The 20,835-nt window shown below is 44.5% G+C and overlaps 1 protein-coding gene across 1 annotated transcript in view; it reads right to left on the bottom strand.

Moving 5' to 3' along the window:
• Nucleotides 1-18,131, bottom strand: part of GPR161 (G protein-coupled receptor 161) — a gene marked incomplete at both ends in the record, with an annotated part of 48,074 nt that extends 29,943 nt beyond the window's left edge. The window contains 3 exons of the mRNA XM_079697091.1: nt 10,473-10,548; nt 14,727-14,773; nt 18,008-18,131. Of these exons, the coding sequence (XP_079553217.1) occupies nt 10,473-10,548; nt 14,727-14,773; nt 18,008-18,131 (247 nt within the window). The remainder of the gene's footprint in view (nt 1-10,472; nt 10,549-14,726; nt 14,774-18,007) is intronic.
• Between the last annotated feature and the right edge of the window lie 2,704 nt (nt 18,132-20,835).

The following is a 20,835-nucleotide window of genomic DNA, read 5'->3' as shown; positions in this document are numbered from 1 at the left end:
TGCAATGAATCCGCTCACAAATGCTGATGAAATAATGTGTGATTCTGAATTTTCTTGTTCTCCTCAGTTATATGAGCCGGTGAATGTTCTCCTTCACTTATGCTCATGTGGCAGGGTTTCTGTCACTTGCAACTTAAAGAATCCTGACTGATACTCTGATACACCATGATCTGCATACAACATGTCAAGACCCCACCTCTTTGGACACTGGTACCAGGAATCTTCCCTTTCTCAGGATTAGGCCGACTCCTCAGGCACAGCTCTGCCTTCCTCAGCCTCCTGCTCGAGACTTTCTTATCCTTTTCTTCTCGCCACGGACCACGCCATGGAACCATGGACCCTAGTATGGTGGAGTTCCTTCATATGGAAGCATAGAGAAGCTTTTCACCCCCCAGAGTATAGGTAGTCTCTTGGGGATCAGGAGGTCCGTGACCCAGTCAATAAGCCACTGCAAGGAAAAGGAGGCCTCACTCACCCACACAATGCCCATTACAAATGGGGCCATCAAAGGGGCAGCCTGAGAGTCCACAGACAGCAGGCCCAGGCTTGGGTTTGTGTTGGGAGACCATGCTGGTCAGAGGATGTAGGACTCTTGGCACCTAACAAGGGCGCTGGACACGACATACCTGACCTCTTCAAAAGTCTTCTCCAGGGCTTCCCTGGTGGCGCAGTGGTTGAGAGTCTGCCTGCCGATGCAGGGGACACGGGTTTGTGCCCCCGTCCGGGAGGATCCCACATGCCGCGGAGCGGCTGGGCCCGTGAGCCATGGCCGCTGAGCCTGCGCGTCCAGAGCCTGTGCTCCGCAACAGGAGAGGCCACAACAGTGAGACGCCCGCGTACCGCAAAAAAAAAAAAGTCTTCTCCAGAGCAAATCGTTTCTTTTAGTGTAAGGTTCTCTTCTGATATCCTTAAACATACCCAATCAGGGTAGTGGCTCACTTCCTCCTCTGCGGCCTCCTATTTTTATGAAGAGCTGAGTACCCTAAAAGCTGGGACCACCAGATGCCCTCTTCTAAAGAAATCACATGCCAACAGGTAGGTACGTTAAGATGCTCAAATAAACAACTCTCCAGGTGAGGAAATGTTCCTAAAACACCACTTCAAATAAGTTCAGGTGAGGTCACTGTGATGCTATGTTGGCCATATTCTCAGGGGCTCTTCATCTCAGCACCTCAAAGCATTTTATACACATCAATCACCAGCTGGATCAGTTGAGGGGGTGGAGTTGGGAGGAAGGTTCAAATAACCATTTGATCTGCACTAAGGTAACTGCGAGAGACAGTGAATCCCCCATCCCACCCACAAACCAGACCACACAACTCGTTGAGAGCCGGAAAGAGATCGCAGCATCCCCGGTCTCCTTCCCTGCATTCCCTCCATCCTTCTCTGGCACACACATGAAAGTTGTTCCAAAGATGGTGGGTGCAGTGACTCAGCCTCTGCAACCCCAGAGGGATGTGCCCACCCAGCTAGTCCAGGGTCTGTTACAATGTACAGTGCTTTGTTCTTGTCCGCACAAGGGCACCATAAACCTAGTAACTTCCTGGTTTGAAACCTTTCACTTCACCTGTAAAGCTGGTCCAAGCCCTGGTCTGTTTGGGAACATGCACCAGAAGATGGAAAAGAAGCTACAATCAGAACCCTAGTGGCCTTATGGTCCTTGTCTGAATTCTTGGTTCGCCAGTGGGAGGGACGTGGCTTTGGTCCCTTCTGTATGTACATTATCAACATTACCAAGCTCCAAAACTTCCTTCATCAGGGACTGAAAGTCTGGAGGCCGGGGCTCTTCACTGACCATGACCCTGTCCATAAGGGCGTCAGCCATGACTCTGTCAAATGTCTTTCCAAAACCAAGCTCTTGCTCTCAGCAAAAGCATTTCCCAAGGCTCAGTCCTTGATCCATTCCTTTCTCCCTATGTCCTTGAGAATCTTACCCATTTCCAAAATGTTGTTTAATTATTATTAACTAATGATAATCAGTATTGGCAAAACAGTGTGCAACATACAATGTACTTTTACATACATTGTTTCACTTCATCTTCTGAATAACTTTTAGAGGAAGGAATTACTCTTCTCCCTCTTTCAGAGAAGCAATACAATATATGGTTAAGAGCATGAACTCTGGAACTAGAGAGCCTGGGTTCAAATCCCAGCTCCACTACTTACTGGCCTCTGTGACCTTGACATGTTACCTAACCTCTCTGGGCATCAGCTCCCCACTCTGTCAAATGGAGATAATACTCCTTGCTCAGGAGTAAGTACCTCATAGGGTTGGTGGACAAAATCAATGAGTTAATATTTATACAGTGCTTAGAATAGAGTTTGGTACCACATAAGTGTTTGTTAAATAAGTAAAATGGGGACACTGAGGCTCAGAAAGGTTAAGTGCCCAGTTCAACAGAGCATTAGGTAGTAGCTCTCCAACTTGGTCCTATGACTGTGAGACTACCTTCAATCCATCTACTCACCACAGCAGATAAGGTTCGACATGGTGTGGCCTCATCTAAATTCCAGACTTCTCACCCACCAGCCCCTTCATGTACGTTCCGCTCCAGCCAGCTGTGCTTACGTGCTTCCATTTCCAATTTGCTCTGGCTTCTGCCTATTCTCTAGTCGGAGTACTCTCCCTGTTTGTGGAATGAGTGAATAAAGATTTACGAAGTCTAAAATGTGTTATTGATCTATTGGTCTAATAACTTGATTGAAGAGAGAAAGAAATAAATAAGTGTGTATATTGCTTTAAAGCAATACAAAAAATATAACAAGTCAGAACATTGGATTTGGCAATGATTTCTTGGATATGGCACAGGCACAAAAGAAAAAACTGACAAACTGGACTTCATGAAAATTTTTTAAATTTGTGCATCAAAAGATACCATGAACAGAGTAGAAAAGCAACCCACAGATTGAGAGGAAATATTTGCCAATCATATATATGACTAGAAATTAGTGTTCAGAATATAGTGAGAACTCCTAAAATTCAACAACAACAACAACGAAAAACAACTCACATCCAAAACAGATATACAAATGGCCAATAAGCACATGAAAAGATGCCCAACATCAATGATGATTAGGAAAAGTAAATCAAAACTACAATGAGATACCACCTCACACTCATTAGGATGGCTACTGTCCAAAACCAAAACCAAAACCCAGAAAATAATAAGTGTTGGTGAAGATGTAGAGAAACTGGTACCCTTGTACACTGTTGGTGGGAATGTAAAAACAATATAGCCATTGTGGAAACCAGTACAGCAGTTTCTCAAAAAATTAAACATAGAACTATAATATGATCCAGCAATTCCGCTTCTGGTTATATACCCAAAATAACTGACAACAAGATCTCAAAGAGCTATTTGTACACCATGTTCATAGTGGCATTATTCACAGTAGCTAAAACATGAAAGCCACCCAAGGGTGCATTGACTGATGAACTGATAAGCAAAATATGGTATATCCACATAAAAGAATATTATTCAGCCTTAAAAAGGAAGGAAATTCTGACATATGCTACAACATGGATGAACTTTGAGGACATTATGTGAAAGTGAAATAAGCCAGCCACAAAAAGACAAATATTGTATGATTCTACTTATATGAGGTACTTACAAGTAGTCAAAATCATAGAGATGGAAAGTTGAATGGTGGTTTTCAGGACCTGGTAGAAGGGGGACAGGGGGAGCTGTTTAATGGGTTTAGTTTCACAAGGTGAAAAGAATTCTGGAGATGCATGGTGGTAATGATTGCACCATATAAGTGTATTAATACCACTGAACTGTGCGCTTAAAAATGGCTCAGGTGGTAAATTTTATGTTAGGTATATTTTACAGCAATAAAAAAAAGTTGGAAAAATATACCAGGGTACCTTCTCTTTAACTTCTCTCCCCACAGGGTTTGGAGAGTCATGAAATGAAGGAAGTCAGCTGACTTCATGGCATCTCACCCGCTGATGAAGAAGAGAAGAACCTCAGACAACACGTAGAGTAACCTTTTCCTGCATCGGATGAGGAAACACAGGTTGTGTCTGCCCTGGATTATTCCTCACTAGGGACTAGTGTGGCAGTGACTTCCAAGGTAAACCCACTGAGTAAAATGATTCATCGTGCTGCACTGTCCCCAGATGACATGGTAAAGCAAAACTCAACTTTTTGTACATCAAACTTCTCTGGTGCAGTTTTTGTCGTAGAATGTGAGGAACACTCAGTACTAAGCCAAGCTGGACTCTGAGCCATGGACTGTCTGTTGCCTTTTTTTCAAAGGGCCACTGGCCTCTCTCCCAGGCCTCCCCCAGCAACACTGAAAGCGGCCATCATTGCCCTTGTGTTTCCTGGTGAACACGGATGGGGAGGGTCCACTTCGGCCTCCCAGAAAATCCACAAAATACCGGCTGAAGTCATGATGAAGACAACTCACTCAGGGGACAGTCTTAAGCCCCAGCAGAAAAGCTCTTTAGGGAAAGGGAGAGAAAGCAGTGGCGGGCTGACCACAGCTCTCTGAGGAGGCCTTAGCAGCCTGAAGGTCGGGCAGGATGTCACTACAGAAATAGCTTTCCCAGCTGCACGCGAGGCAGCCATCTTTCCTTTGCCAGCCACTGGACACCCAGCCTGGACCATGCTACTCCCCTGGGGGGGAGAAAAGTAGAAACGCCAGCTTTCCCAGGGCAGGCTCAGAAAAGCCTCCACCTCCACAGACACTGGCCCATGGCCAGCCTGCCTGGAACTGGGATCCCAGCAAATCCCAAAGGCAAAGCTGGGTTGGACCAGGTCAGACCTGCCCTAGGCTGTTCTAAGTCCACCTGGCGCTGATGCCAGAAGTGGCTGTGGTGCTTCACGGGGCAACTGGACCAAGGGTCTGGTTAGGAGGCCGTGCTCAGGCAGAGAAGCCAATGCCGTTCCCTAGAGCTCTCAACTGGCTACTCAACATCTCCACTTGGATGCCATGGGCACCACAAGCCTAACATGTCCAAAACCAGACTTCAAGTCCTTTGCCTCTCAAACCTGCTCTTCCCATATCTCTTCATCTCATGTTACGGTACCCCCATCCTTCCAGTGGCTCAGACCCTAACTTTGGAGTCACTCCTGACTCCTCACTTTCTCTCACATCTCCTATCTGGTCCATTAGCAAATCTACTGGCTCTGCTTTTGAAATGTATCTAGAATTCAACTATGTCTTACTATCTCTGCTACCATCACTGTGGTCCAGGCTACATTATGTCTTCTCTGGGTTATCAGAATAGCTTTCTCATTAGTCTACCTGCGTCTGCCATTGCCCCCCTCCTCAATGCATCAACCAGAGTGAGCTGGTTAAAACAGAGGTCAAAACACATGAACAAGTCACTGCTTCACTCAAAACCCCGAAAGGATTCTCATGTCACTCAGAATAAGCCCTGCAGCTTCCTACATGATCTGGCTCTCCATTACTGGTCCAACTTATAATAAAAATTACATTTTTTACTGCCATTCCGATGACACTGGCCTCCTCACTATTTCTCAGACACATCAAGCATGTGTCTACCTCAGGGCCTTTGCACTTGCTGTTTCCTATGCCTAGAATGGCTTCAACTCACATATCTTTGTAGGTTGCTCTCTCATTTCCTTTAGGCCTTAATTTATATCACCTTTGCAGCAAAGCCTTCCCAGTTCACACTACCTAACATTTCATACCCCATACTTCATGGTCCCATTCCCTTTTTTACTTTTTCTCTTTAGTGCATATGTGTGTACTTATTTATCTTGTTAATGTCTTTCCCTTTCACCGGACTGTAGGCTCCCTGAAATTGAGAAACTTTTGGCCTGTAAATTTTGGGGTCAGCATTTAGAACAGTGCCTGGCAAACAGTAGGTGCCCAATATTTGTGATAAATAAGTGAATATATGTATAAAAAATGGGACACTGAACATCTTGGCACACTACGCATTTCTTGCCTTCAGAGAATTATTTTTGCAGATGTAGCAAACTATTAAACTAATAAACTATTAAACTATTCATTATCCAGTCAATATCCATTCTCCCCTTTCCCCTATCAACAGAACCCTGACTTGATGTGGGACATCAAACACACCTACAAAAATAAACTCACTTGCACAGAGCTTGGATGGCCATTAGATCCAGTTCCAGTCAACAGAAGTCTACAAGGTGGCGGGAAGCTATCCATTTCCTGACAAAAAGACACAGACACAAGCTGTGGCTTCTGCCCTTTTCCCTCTCCCTTTCGCCTGACTAGAACTCAAACCCAGTGCTTGAAGGTGAAGCAGCCATCTTTTGACCATGTGGCTGGATGTCCCATGCAATGCAGAGCAGAAAGACTACAGTAGCCCAAATCACCTACTGAGTTGTAAAGCCACTGTGCCCAGCCACGGCTAGTCAACCCCTTACTGGCTAAGTCCTTGGAGTAGGGTTTCCTTTACATGCTGTGAAAGCTATCCTAACTTGACACTTAGGTCAAAGGTGAGAAGAGATGCTGAGGAAGGCAAACCGTGCTGTGCATAAATATGATGGTGCAAAAAAAAATTGCTGGTACGGATTGGTGTTATAGGGTCTCCATTTATCCACCCATCCCCTTCTCCCATCTACCCCTGTTGCATTCCCCTTGATCCTAAGGTGCAAACAACCCCATAACCCTAACTTGTCCACCCTTTTCCATGATAACTCTATATACAATCAAAGATTCTAATCATTAGAAAGAGAGGGTCTCCATAAAAAAAGAATGAAACATTGCCATTTGCAACAACATGGAGGGACCTAGAGATGATCATACTGAGCAAAGTAAGCCAGACAGAAAAAGACAACTATTATATGATATTACTTACATGTGGAATCTAAAAAAAATAATACAAATGAACTTATTTATAAACCAGACTCACAGATATAGAAAACAAACTTATGGTTACCAAAGGGGAAAGAGGAGGGGAGGGATAAATTAGGAGTTTGGGATTAACAAATACACACCACTCTATGTAAAATACACAGCAAAGATTTACTGTATAGCATAGGGAACTATATTCAATATCTTGTGATAACCTATAATGGAAAAGAATTTGAATATACATATATTGATATATGTATAACTGAATCACTTTGCTGTACATCTGAAACTAACACAACATTGTAAATCAACTACACTTCAATTCAAAAGAAAAAAGAAAAAGAGAGGGCCTCCAGTAACAACTTCCCCTCCAAAACTGCACTAAAACCCAAGCTAATCCTTCGAAATGCCTCATTCTGGATAGGTGAGTTTTATGAATTGGTGGGGCTTTATCACCTTAAAACATCAAAACTTTTTGTTTCAAGCCTTTAGGCAAAATTCATGAAAATCCATCATACATTTCCCTATATTTTAAAACAAAGTATACAAAACGTAACGATTTTCATGATGACTCAAGGTCATTAAATGCCAAGATAAATGAAATTTTGACCGTACAGATCAGTGTTAATGTAATTGCTTTCATTTAAAATCTTAGAGAAGACTGTTCAGCTTCCCACTCAGCTGGTAGGTTATCACTGTGAGACTTTCATGATTTGAAACACAGTGATTCCCTCAAGTTGGATAAGGGTAATGTTATTTCCTATTGTACCAAGTGTGCCTTGCATATTGTTTCTTTTTGAAACTTTCTCTGCAACTTGTTTCAACCTTTGGTGGCCCTTTTCCCTATACAGAGTATAATTACCTGTAGTTTTCCTTGCCAAGCTAAGGAAAGGTCTGTGTAATGTAGGGGCTGATATCCTGAGGGGGGGCTTCAGTGCAAACTTCTCCAGGTATGGCTTCTGTCATACAGATGTCATCTCCTCCTGCACCTTTGGGGAGGGTTGATTTTCTACTTCTCAGCACTCTGCCAGATAAGTGACATGCTAACTGTATTTATATGGCTCAAGTGAGTAACTGTGGCATTTTCCAGAAAAACAACGACCCTTGAAACAGCTCAGAGCTCTCCATTTAACTTTAATATTTTTTTAAGTGGTAAGAGGAAAACTGCAAATTTAAAGGCAAGATTGTCGAGTCCTATTGGATTTTATACCACCAAAAAGACAGATATGTAAGTGTAGACAAATATGTTATATACTGAAGGACTGACATTAGACTCTTCCAAAAGGCTAAGTCTAAAAAATATGAATTTTGAAGAGACTATCACTACATTTGCACAGGCTTGCATAACAAGGTAGAGTATTACTATTTCTCAGCTATCTTGCCTCCCTCTTATTTTTATTTCCTCTATAAACTATCCTATCACACATCCTCTAAGTCAGGCATTCCCAAACTCCAGTTGGCAGTTACTGTTTGTAGACCAAATAAATGATGTCTCACACATATGTCAACTATTATTCTTCAAATGTCTATATATGCTGTTGTGGTCAATAAAATTTGAATTCATTTTTTACATTGTTATTGATTCACAGCAGCTTTCTGTAATTAAGCATTTTCTTTTCTCCAACTGAAGTGATACTGAAAGGGCAGGTGGACCCACATAGCCTGGCAGAGCTTGGAGACCACTATCATAAGCCCAGGCCACCTACCCCCTTGTTGACACTTACATGAATAACATCTGGCTGCAGGTCCTTACATCTACCGTAAGAGCAAAAGTCTCAAGAAGCCTTTCTGGGACATTCCATCCCCACAATGACCCTGACCACACCTTATATCTAGTTCTTCTTTTATATTATCTTTTCAGACACACATGTCTTAGCACAAGTTTTTATTTTAGGTGAGGATGCTTTCCCCTGCAGATGGATTATATAAATTCTTCCTCAGTTTCCCCTTTGAATTCCCAACAGCACTGTGCATGTGGGAGAAAATAAATATTTTATATTCCCCCTACTCATTAATATCTACTTTGATCTGATAGTCAATAGAAAGAACATGTTTTTCGGAATCTGGACTGAACCTAGGTTTGAATTTCACGTGACTGTGTATGTCCTAACCTCTCTGAGCCTCAATTTCTCCGAGAGGAACAAGAGAGTGGAATGAACCTACTTCATTTAATTATCAAGGGAAATACATGAAGTAACACATGTGAAAGCAGCTAGTGGAGTGGCTGTCGGGAGATAAACTCAAAAACTGTTTAAGAAAGTTATTTAAGACATGGAAAGAAAACTCAATTCTCTTTTCCCCTTCAAATTTTAATTAAAACCAAAGAGGTTTCATTTGACCACTTAAGTGGATAAAACAGAGGAGAGGGGCCTCCCTGGTGGCGCAGTGGTTGAGAGCCCGTCTGCCGATGCAGGGGACACGGGTTCGTGCCCCGGTCCGGGAAGATCCCACATGCCGCGGAGTGGCTGGGCTCGTGAGCCATGGCCGCTGAGCCTGCGCGTCTGGAGCTTGTGCTCCGCAACGGGAGAGGCCACAACAGTGAGAGGCCCATGTACCGCAAAAAAAAAAAAAAAAAAACAGAGGAGAGGAAAGCTGCATTGCAAGAGACTGCAAAATGGAAGCATCTCTGACCACTCGGGGGCTCAGGGCCTGAGGGCTCGGTCACCGCAGAAAAGCGCTCAGCTCAGAACTGTGCTGCTCGGTAACCAGTAAGGCAGGTGCTCGCTGACTGAGAAACGTGACCAGCTGACTGAGAAACGTGCAATTTTAATTTACCTCCACCTGAGATGAGGGGAACTGACCTTCCATGCCCACAACCCCTACCCTGAAAGAGCAAATCTCATTTTTTAAAGCTAAAGAGGGAATCAGGATGGCGGGGAGGGTCTGAAAATGTCCAATCAGAAGACTCTAGAGAACAATCAGACTCAGTCACTCCCCCAATAGTCTACATCAGTGGTTCTCAAGGAGGGGCGGTTTTGTCCCCACTCCCACCTCAAGGGACATCTGGCAATTTCTGGAGACATCTTTGGTTGTCACATCTCAGGGGATGCTACTGGCATCTAAGGCCAAGGATGCTGCTAAACGTCCCATAATGCACAGGGCAGCCTCTCGCTCACCCCCAGCAAAGAATTACGCTGCCCAATATGTCAGTGGTGCTGAGGTTGAGAAATCCTGTTCTATACGAGTAATTGAGTTCATTCTATGTTCTACTATTTATCCTTAATAAACAGATCAAGAAAAATAAAACAACTCCCTCTATAAACAAATTCACATAGATGCTCCAAGGAGACAAGAAGAGACAGAAGCTATGCTGAGACTTAAGACTGAGATGATTACTTCTCTCACAAGATAAACAATGATTACTATGCTAACTGGTTTTACCCTTAATTATTTGTTTTACTCATTATCCTCATAGAGCCCAGCAAACTAATTAAGCTCATATTGCTAAAATTGAGAATAATATTTTTAAATGGCTTAAAGTGGTATTCCTTCTGAATACATTTTTTTCTGATGACCATGTCTGAGACAGATGCCATCATCTACAGCCCTGAAGAACAGGGGATGTCCCCTCCCTCCCTGACCCCATTGCCACTCGTTCCTGGACACTGTTTACTTCCCCCTTCTCATTCCTCACTCAGCTACCCCCAAAACTGTTTAATGAATACCTATTTGGTCCCAAGCTCCACTTCGCAGCTGGGACACGGCACTGAAGAAGACGCCAAAATCTCTCCTCTCCTGGAGCTTACGTTCAGGGTGCAGGGGACACAGACAGCAAACAAATAAATAATAAACAGTAGCAACTTGTGGTCATAAGATTAATGCTAGGGATGTAATGTCCAACATAATAAATATAATGAACACAGCCATATGAAAATTGTTGAGAGTAAATCCTAAGAGTTCTCATCGCAAAGAAAAACATCTTTTCCTATTTCTTTATTTTGAATCATATGAGATGATGCATGTTCACTAAACTTATTGTGATAATTATTTCATGACACGTGTAAGTCAAATCATTATGCTGTACACCTTAAACTTGTATGGTGCTATATGTCAATTGTATCTCAATCTGGAAAAAATATGAAAAGAAAGAAATAACCTGATAAAATAAATTAAAATCTAAAAAAATAGACAATAAATAGGTAAAATAATTCCAGAGAGTGGTGGGTGCTATGAAGATAAGTAAAACAGGGTAAAGAGGTGGGGGGAACGGGTGGGCGGGCTGGGAGTGAGGAGTCAGCAAAGTCTCTCCAAGGAGCTGACATTTGAGACCAAAAATGATGCAAGGGAATTTCAGGCCAGGGGAGGAGCCCTCGCAGAGGCCCTGAACCAGAATGACTTTGGCATGTCCAAGGAATAGCAATGAAGCTGGAGAGGAGTGAGGGAAGAGGAGAACGGCAGACATGGAGACGGTCAGCGGCTGGATTATGCAGGGTGCTGTGGGCCGCGGTGAGGAGGGTGGATTAGAGTCCACGTGGGATCGGAGGCCCCTGGAGTGATGCATCTGACTCATGTTAGAAGGGTTACTCCGCTCCTGGGTGAAGAAGCAACTGCAGGGATCAAGCATGGAGACGGAGACAGAGACACCAATCAGGAGGCTGCTGCTACAGCCCAGGTGAGAGATGAAGGCTTGGACCAGGGCTGTGGTAATAGAGATGGTGAGAAGAGATCAAGTTCATTAATCCCCAACATTTGAGAGCTAAACAAGGCCTTAGAAGTAACTCCTTCTAATTGTGTTATTTTACAGATGATGAAACTTGAAGGTCCAAAGAGGTGAAGTGAGTTACACATAGTCACATACCTAATTACTGACAAACCCCAGTTTCCTGACTGTCATCACGACACCTCTGCCCTTACCTGGCCATCCCCAGGCCTGGGTGGGGAATGCAGAACACATGTAGGCATATGAACCCTCTAGAAAGTAGTCCCAGTCAAGTCTAAAATAAATGACTACCTTTGCTGAGGGCAAGGTCACCAATGATCTCCTAGCCGAATCCAATGGGTCCTTCCTTGGGGTCTCTCCAGCATCTGACACCTTTGACAACTTTCATTTTTTCCTGAGACTCCCTCTTCCCTTGGCTCCCCTGACCCGGCTCTCTCCTGCCTCTCCCCGCTTTGTTCCCTAGCAGACTTATACCTACCTGGAATCATCCTGTCCTCTAAGTGTTACTGTTTCCCAAGATGCCATCTGGGGCACTACTTCTTCCTCTCATCTGCAGAGGAAATTAACTGTTTATTTCCCTTCCTTCTCTTCCCCTTGCTCTGTAGTTGCCCCTGAGTTTCCTCTGAAGTCATCCTTTTCCTCCTCTGAGCTCATGTGCCTTCATGGATGTGACACACCATCGACACCTGGTCAAGAGCACATTCCAAGTCCCTCTGACCAAATCAGTTTATGAGACGTAACAGGACTGTTGCTGGGATAACTGGGAGAAAGACAGCTTCCCCCGTCCATTGGATCTGAACCTGCAGCTTCGCCTAGCCATCATGAGAGGAGAGCATGAGACAAGGGGAGGTAAGAAAACAAGTCCTGATGAATCATTTGAACCCTGAACCCCTGCCTGAAGCCAAATACACTCTTGAGCTTTTTAGTGATAAGAGCCAATAACTTTCCTTCTTGCTTACGCCAATTTGAACTGGATTTTCTACCACTTGCAGAAGAAGAGTCCTATTTGATACCTCATCTCTCTGTGTGCTCCCTCTCCGAACTCACCGAAACAATGATGACTCCAAAATCTCCATCTATAGCCTAGACAACTCTTGGGGGCTCCAGATTCATACCCACCCACCTAGTAGATGTTTTCCCCCATATGTCACACCCAGGCACCTCAGATATAACGTGCAAAATGGAATTCATCATCTCTGCTTCTATCATCTCAATATGCTATTCTTCATGTTTTTCTCTACCCTAGAAAAAAAATCACCACCCACCCAAATCACTCAAGACAGAACCTAGGACATCCTAGACCACTCTTGTCAGATAATCCTGATGGGACTAAGGCCATGAATGACACTTTCTGTGTGACCTTGAGTAGAGTAATGGACATACCTGAGCTTTGGATTTTCATACAGAATTGCTAGGATTCAGTGAGGTAATGTATGTAGAACAATAAATGTCGGTGGGTTCCATTCCCTATCACAGACATCTCGTGCACCACTAAATCCTAACTCAAAACTTCGTCCTCACTGTCACTACCCCAGTTCAGAGCCTCACCATCTTTCCCCTGAATGACAATCAGATGTTTCTATCTCATCTTCTTGTCTTTGATCTCACCCTCACTCCAATTTGTCCTCCCCACTGCTACAAGACTGGTCATCCCCTACACAAACCTAGTCATGCCATATCATTCTTTGGCATCTGCAGAATCTATTCTTTTACAGGACTCTCCACTTCAGCTATACTGAATAAATCACAGTTCTCCAAGTATGCACTGCTGTTCTCCAGTTCCATGACTTTGTACCTGACAATGGTTCCACTGTCCAGAATGCCCTTTCTCTCTCTATTCTCCCACCTGGAGAAGAGCTCATCCTTAAGACTTGGTGGAAAAAGTCACTGTAAAAATGGAAGGAAATAAACATGCTACACTGGCTAAAGAGGCTCACCGGCAAATTCAAACCTTGACCTCCCCAGTGTCAGAAAGGAGGGAAACTGAAGAAAAGTAAAAGATATAATTTTAAATATTTTTGGATGAAAAAAGCAAAGTAGGAATGGAGAGGAAAGAGAAAATTTAGGAAAATTTAATTTTGAGATAGAAGAGGACTTCCTAAATAAAACAGAAAACTTGAAGCCATAGAGAAAAGTCTTATAGATTTAACCACATAAAAATTAAACACTTCTGCACAATCAAAGGTACAACAAGCAAAGCTGGGAAGACAAAAAAGGCAAGATATTTGATTTATTAACAAGAAAAGGATTAAAATCCAAAATTTAGAAAAAGCCTCAAAACTTGATGAAATCACCAACAATTCAATGGAAAAACTGTTAAAGGATTTGTTGGGCAATTTGAGGGAGTGTAAATTCAGTAAGCTTTTGTTGTTGTTGCTGTTGTTGTTGTTTTAAGGGTAGACCTGGAAGAATCTATCAGCACTTAAGGTGCACATAAATTTGATATTGAATGGTCTCCAAGATATAGGTTAAATTTTTTAAATTCCATAAGCAGAATGGGGTATTTAGCATACTACCATATTTATTTTTTTAGAGGAAGAAAACAGAAGGTACATTTAATTGGCCTACAGATTCATGGACTGTCTCTAGAAGAATACACAAGAACTGGCAAAATTAGTTGTACCCAAAAAGGGAAATAGAGGGCTAGGGTAGGAGGGAGGTGTTACCTTTTATAGCCTTTGAATGTCATTCTTTATGCATACTACCTATCTCCAAACAAGTAAACCTAAGTAATTAAACAAATTCAATCTCTTTTTCTGCACAGTCTCCAGATCCCAATACACACAGGGAATTCTGCTTAAATAAATGTTTCAAATATACATTCCCTTTGACCCACCAACTCCACTTCTAAGAGTAACTTTTATCCAGAAATACTCTACAAGTACACAGAGACTTATGTACAAGGATGTTCACTATAGAATTGTTTATAATAGATGAAGTTGGAAACAATCTAAAAGTCCCTCAGTAGGAGAATGTTTAAATGAGTTACAGTGAATCTGTACTATGAAATACTATGTAGCCATTAAAAAGAATGATGTATCTATGATATTGATATTGATATTGGAAGACATCCAAGTCTTACTGTTAAATCAAAAAAGTAAGTCACAGATCATATAATTATATATGATCCCCGTTTATGTATTTTTAAAGGTATATCCAATATACTAAGGTTGGTCCTAAAGTTGGAAATGCAAATAATATTTTTATCATGTTTTACAATATAACATCAATAAACTATATATTATATATTCATATTCACCTGTACTTCCAGACTTGGTGAGCATTTATTTCTGCATTGAAAAAGACCTAGAAAATAATACATGTACAGTGGTTACCTTTCAGATGGAGAGAGGGAGTTGAGGTAAGGTAGAGGGAACTTTAAGTTATTTTCCTATATATTTTTATATTTTAAAAATCTTTTATAATAGCTATACTTTTGAAAAATTACTACATTCCTGGCATGCTTTCCATTATTTATCAAGGTCACAGGTTTGTAAGTGGCAGGGCTGGGTGCAGGCTAGCTGACTTCAGACTGTGCTCTTAATACGGTGTGGTCTTACCTGTTACTTGAGTATAAATCAAACACAAACCCAAATCAAATGCACCTCCAGGTTTTACCTCTGGCCACACTGAAAACTCCTTCCTTTATGCTCCCATCGTTCCCTGATCATATCTGCCATGAATGCCATCCTCTGCCCTGCTGTGCACATAAACTGGCCAGCGAAAGAGAAAACAACTAGTGTGAGCACTCTCTTGGTCTAGGACTAGAATCACAGATGAGATTAGTACTGGCTGAATGAATGAAGTACTGAGTCATCAGGTCAATCCTTCTTCCAAACTCCAGGTAGCACAGAGCGCTATCTCCAACTTGGTTGATGTTTCTTGCTCTCCAAGCAAAACAGCAAGAAGACACCACGTCTCCCCTCCAGTCATGCTTTATTGCATCTCAGAAACACAGCAAGTACTTCCTAAGGTTGCAAGCTGGCAGTCTGCAGGTCACAACCATACCGAACACCTAATTTGGTTGCCTGGCACATTTCGAAAAATGTTTTGAATTAGTTGCCAACTTTACAAACATGAAGCTTTCTTCCATGAAAGTTTGCAGCTTACCCCCAAATTCAGATCAAGCAGTGTGCTGGAACCTTGGTCCACCTGCTCCTGTCTCTTTATGGGAAGGCATGCTCTACACACAGCCCTCCAGCACAGCCCTCCTCCTGCACGCAGGCTTCCTGTCGGGCCCCAGCCGCAGAGTTTATATCACAGAACTGTACCTCCTTTGGCTGACATTTAGATCAGTTCCAGCTCAGCCCATTCCGTCCTCCAAGGAACCCAAACAACGAACGCCGCCCCTCTGATCACGCGGCCAGGCCTCGTTCCTGACCCCCGCTGCACAGGGCTGCAACACCAAGAGCATGATTTGACTACCTGAGGCTTGCACTTAGTTTCCCAAGGCCTCCTTGGGAAAAGTTCCCGTTCTTCCCGGCACGGCGCTGCAGCCGTAGGGCAAAAGAACATCCTGAGCTCCAGGAGCCACCTGTGTGATGGAGCCCACGTGAGAAGCACTGCCAAGTCAAAAGACCTGAGTTCAGTCTGGGCTCCTTCCTTGCTGAGCAGGGCACTTCCCTCTTGAGTCTCAGTTTCCTCGCCTGTAAAACGAGCTCACACCATCTCACAGGGCTGCTACGTGAATGAGATTTTAAAGTGCATATAAAAGTGCTTGGAAGCATCTGAGAAGTATAAAATGAGTGGAGACTAAGACAGGAAAAGAGGGGCACTGTGGAAGAAGTGACTGAAATGGGTGGTTGAATCCCAGTTAAAGAGAGCTGGATGAAGAACCCCTCTGTACGATCTGAGGTACCTCCCACCTCCTCTCTCTGCTTTGGGGGCCTGGGAAAGGCCTTTCCTAACCTGTCTCGGCGGCCGCAGTAAGAGGGATGATGAGGGAAAGCCACCTAGTATTTCCCGACGCAGTAGCTCTCGGAAGCACATTTCCAGGTCCAGGTCACTGGGGAAGAAGAGGCTAGGCGGAATCTGCGCTGGCTGGATGGGGAGGGCGCACGGCGATGCCCATTCCACCGCCACCCCCCAGCCCCCCTCCCTCGCCTGGTGTTATCATTATCCCAATTGGATACATCAAGGAGCTGAAGTCCTTTCCCTCCAAAACCACACCACCTTCACAGGCAGGAGGATCAAATGACCCGCTCTTGAAAGCACTTTGCCGAACAGATGAAAGGTACAATAAAAAACAAAAATAGTCTCAAAGATGTGAGATAAAGTGATGCGAACACATCACTGTGTGGTTACTGGGGACCAGACCCTTCTGAAGCGCCCCAGAGCATCCCAGTTAACCAACAGACAATTCTCATCCCACATGCCTTTGTCAAAAGGTTGCACAGGAGTTAAGCTCTGGCCCAGAAGGCGGGCCAAGTGCCCCCAAAGCTAACCCAATCTCCCTCTCGAAGACCTGAGGAACAGAGACGCCTACCCGGCGGCGCTAAGGTGGGCCGAGCGACTTCTGGGCGCATCTTCCACCCTGCTCGAGAGACAGCGCCCTGAGCCCCGACAGAAAGGATGTAGCTCACCTGGTCCTCATGGATTTCAGCTGAGGGTCGAGGCCGCTTTGCCCCGCACACCTGTCCCGGAGCGGGGCGTAAATCCCCTCGGCCCGAGGAGGCACGATCCCTATCAGCTGGGTCGCGGGCCCGAACGGAGATCTTCCCTTTCCGGGGGTCTCAGAATGGGGCTTCGGGCGGCGCCGGAAAAGCGGGGCGGGCTAGTGGGAAGGGCCTCTCAGAAGCCCCTGGCCGCAGGGGTGGGGCGCGCCCCCAAGATCTTCCCACAAAGAGCCCCGGCTTCCCGAAGCAAGGCGGAGTGCGCCCAGGAGGACAGTCCCCTACCTCCAAGGGGTCGCACAGAGAAGCAATGCGCCGTGGGGGCGGGGAGGCGTGGGGGAAGAGGACGCAGAGACCCCGCCGGGCCTGTGCCCTCGCGCCCTCCCGTCCCGCACAATGAACTCGGCCACGCTCCAAGCCTGCCAGCGCCCGCCTCCCCGCCCGTGCCCGCGCCCCCGCCCCCGCCGGCGCTTACCCGGGAGCCGACGCCGCGGCAGCTCAGGGCCCCGCCTGGCCGCCTCCCCGCCTCGGCCGCCGCCGCCGCTTCCTTCCTCCCGGCCGCGCTCGGGGACCGGAGGTTTCGGGTTTCACCCCGCCGAGCCCCGCTTCGCTCCTCCCGCCGCCCCGCCACCAGCACGCGGACCCTGCCCGGGCGCAGGCCAAGTAACTTTGCGGCGCTCGCGCCCCTCCTCCGCCCGCGCCGCCCGCCCCTCCTCCGCCGTCCCGGCCCCTCCGCCCGCCGGCCACCCCAGTCCCCCCGCGCCCAGCACCGCCCCACCCGAGCCCCGCGCGCCGCCTCTCCTCCCCGCCCGGGCGCCGCCGCTTCCCATCCCTCACGCCCCTTTCTTCGCGTCTGCCCTCCCTCCCGGCCACTGTTCCATTTCTTCCCACGATCGGCCTCAGCTGCTGCTCTTTGTCTCGCCCCTACCCTCTCGGCTCGCACCACTGCTCTCCCGTAAACCTTTGTGGTCCCTCCTCGGGCCTTCCCCGATCCCGTTCCTCCGTCCCAGTTCCAGCCGTTGGGACGTCCCCTTTTCCATTTGTCTCTCCATCACCCTTATACTTTCGGATTCTTCCCGTAGGCTCCGCACAGTCCCGTTCTCCTCCTCCAGTCTCGCCGTGGACTCCTGGCATTGCCTTTCCTGCTCACCTTTCATTCACGTAGCCAACGTGCCTGAGCGTCTGCCTGGTGCCAGGCAGTGTCCTGCGCCCTGGGAATATCACAGTGAATCAACCCGCGAAGCCAGCCTTTGAGGAACCCACAGCCCCTGGGAGTGGGAGGGTGGATGTAAACAGATCTCTACAGTGCTACTCTACTCTCCCTCTGAGCCAAAAGGCTGGGGAACAGTAATTACCGTACACAGACCAGGGTGCTGCCAGTTCAGAGGACAGAACACTTCCTTCCCATATTGGTTTTTCTTCCCCCCTTCCTCACTACCCACGTTCTATACCAACCCTAGCCTCCTGCGTTTTCTGTGGAGCAGCCTCAATAAGGGGACAAAAAGTTGAAGCAAACAATAGAATTGCTTTAAAAACGAAGGGAGAGAAATGGGGCAACAAAAGAATCGGGTAAGAAGTTATAAAGCCCAGTTCACCGAACTCCAGCAAAAACTGATGCTATGCCCAGAGCAGGATTCAAATGCCTCTGAAATCCATCTGCTTTGACAAATGCATTAGTTATTCCCTTGTCTACAGATTGGCACTGTGGGAGCTGCTTCCTTATTATTATTAGGACCCTGAGGTACCATTTAGAATGATAATTTACTATCTAGCACCTGCCAAACACCCAGCTTGTCTTCAGGGACAAATGGGATAATGGGGACACAAAAAGTAAATGGATGCCTTAGTATTCCTATGGGACAGATGCTCTATTTGGTCAAAAACTGGAAACTGAAACTCCTCTCAGAGTCTAGGTCACCAGCAAGCCAGATGTTTGAAGGAGCTTGAAGCAGGCTGTTCTAGAGCATATTTTAGACTTTTATTCTGAAATCCCTGTTTATTTTTTTAACTTGCATTGACTCAGACACTGGCTAAGTAAGCTTTGTGACCCTGGGGGAGTTATTTAATCTTTCTGAATCTCAGCTTATTCATATATAAAATAGGCATACTCACACCTGCCTACTGTAGAGTTAAAAAGATGAAATGAGAGAATGTAAGTAAGTCACCCAATGCCATAGAGAACTAAACCCTTTTGAAAGCTGGTATTCAAGAAAGGTCTGGTAATATATGCCATAGACTGGCATGAGAGAATGAGAATCAAAAACAGTTATGGCTCTTTCAGCTCCATATCCACCCATGCGGCAAGAGAGGTCCTTCCCAGACTTATTCTATTTCATTTTGAACTCTTCAATTGAAAACATTTTTTTTTCTCCTGCTGCGTATTATCAAATATATTATTTATCACAAAGGCTTTTCTTCCCATAGCTCATAAGCTCAGAACTCGCTGTGCATTCAAGGATAGAAATTGTTGCCAACAAATGCATTTTTTCAATTGCACTCAAAATTTTTTTCTTCTTCTAAAGCTAGTCTTGAGCTGTGAGGAGTATTCAGTCAGACACAGAGAAAACACAGAAAAAATATTAATTATTTTACTATATATCACTCTATAGATGATACTGTATAGATGTCATCTATACATCTATACTGCAGATGACAGTCGTGTGAAAACATGACATTGCTTTTGTGCAAGGATTAATTTTTTTAAACAAAAGATATATAATAATTTTCTTCTCCCAAATCAGTTTCATAAGCCATTTCCTTTGGGGTCACCCCCCAAAGACTTCTGAACTAAAATAATGCGAGGCCTCATCCAAATGAATCCGAAATGCTGGTTGAAGAATCTACACATGATAAGACATTGTTGATATAAAATATCTTTTCAATACAGCAGTTCACATAAAACTAGTCAAAGCAAAACTGGGAAGTATATTGCATGTTCCACATAGAATATTATTCCCTCACTCTTCACACACTGAATCCCTTTTACCCTTGACAACTCAGCTTAAATGTCCTCCCTGACCAATCTAAATGACATTTTCTAACCTCTGCTCTCTCTCAGATCCCCAATATAAAATATATCCCAATTTACTATATATATATCTTTTTTCTGTGTATTCGTTTATAGTATACCTCCACTTGTAGACATAAATTCTATGATAATAGGAACCCTATCTGTTTTATTTACCATTATAGGACCAGGGCCAAATGCAATAAAACATTTAAAATATATTAATGAAAAAATAAAAATAAAGTATATCTTCAGAGGCCTAAGGAGCCCTTGGAGGTTTCTTAGATACAACACCAAAAGCACAAGTGATTAAAGAGAAATTTGATATGTTGGATTTCCTAAAAATCTAAAACTTTAGTGCTTCCTAGAACACCATCAAGAAAATGAAAAGACAACCCACAGAATGGGATAAATTAGTTGCAAATCATATATCTGATAAAGGACATGTATCCAGAATATATAAAGAACTTCTACAACTCAATAATAAAAAGGTAAACAACTCATTTTTTAAATGGGTGAAGGATCTGAACATACATTTCTCTGAAGAAGATATATAAATGGTCAATAAGCACATGAAAAGCTACTGGACATCATTAGCCATTAGGAAAATGCATATCAAAACAACAAGCTTCCACCTTCCACCCATCAGGATGGCTATAATGAAAAATACAATAACAAGTATTGTGGAAGATTTGGAGAAATTTGAATACTTGTACATTGTTGGTGGGAATGTCAAATGATGCAACCAC

The sequence above is a fragment of the Hyperoodon ampullatus genome, assembly GCF_949752795.1.
Source record: "Hyperoodon ampullatus genome assembly, chromosome: 2".
In the NCBI taxonomy this organism is placed as follows: domain Eukaryota; kingdom Metazoa; phylum Chordata; class Mammalia; order Artiodactyla; family Ziphiidae; genus Hyperoodon; species Hyperoodon ampullatus.
The sequence above is the reverse complement of the archived record's forward strand: the minus strand, read 5'-3'. Positions and strand labels throughout refer to the sequence as shown.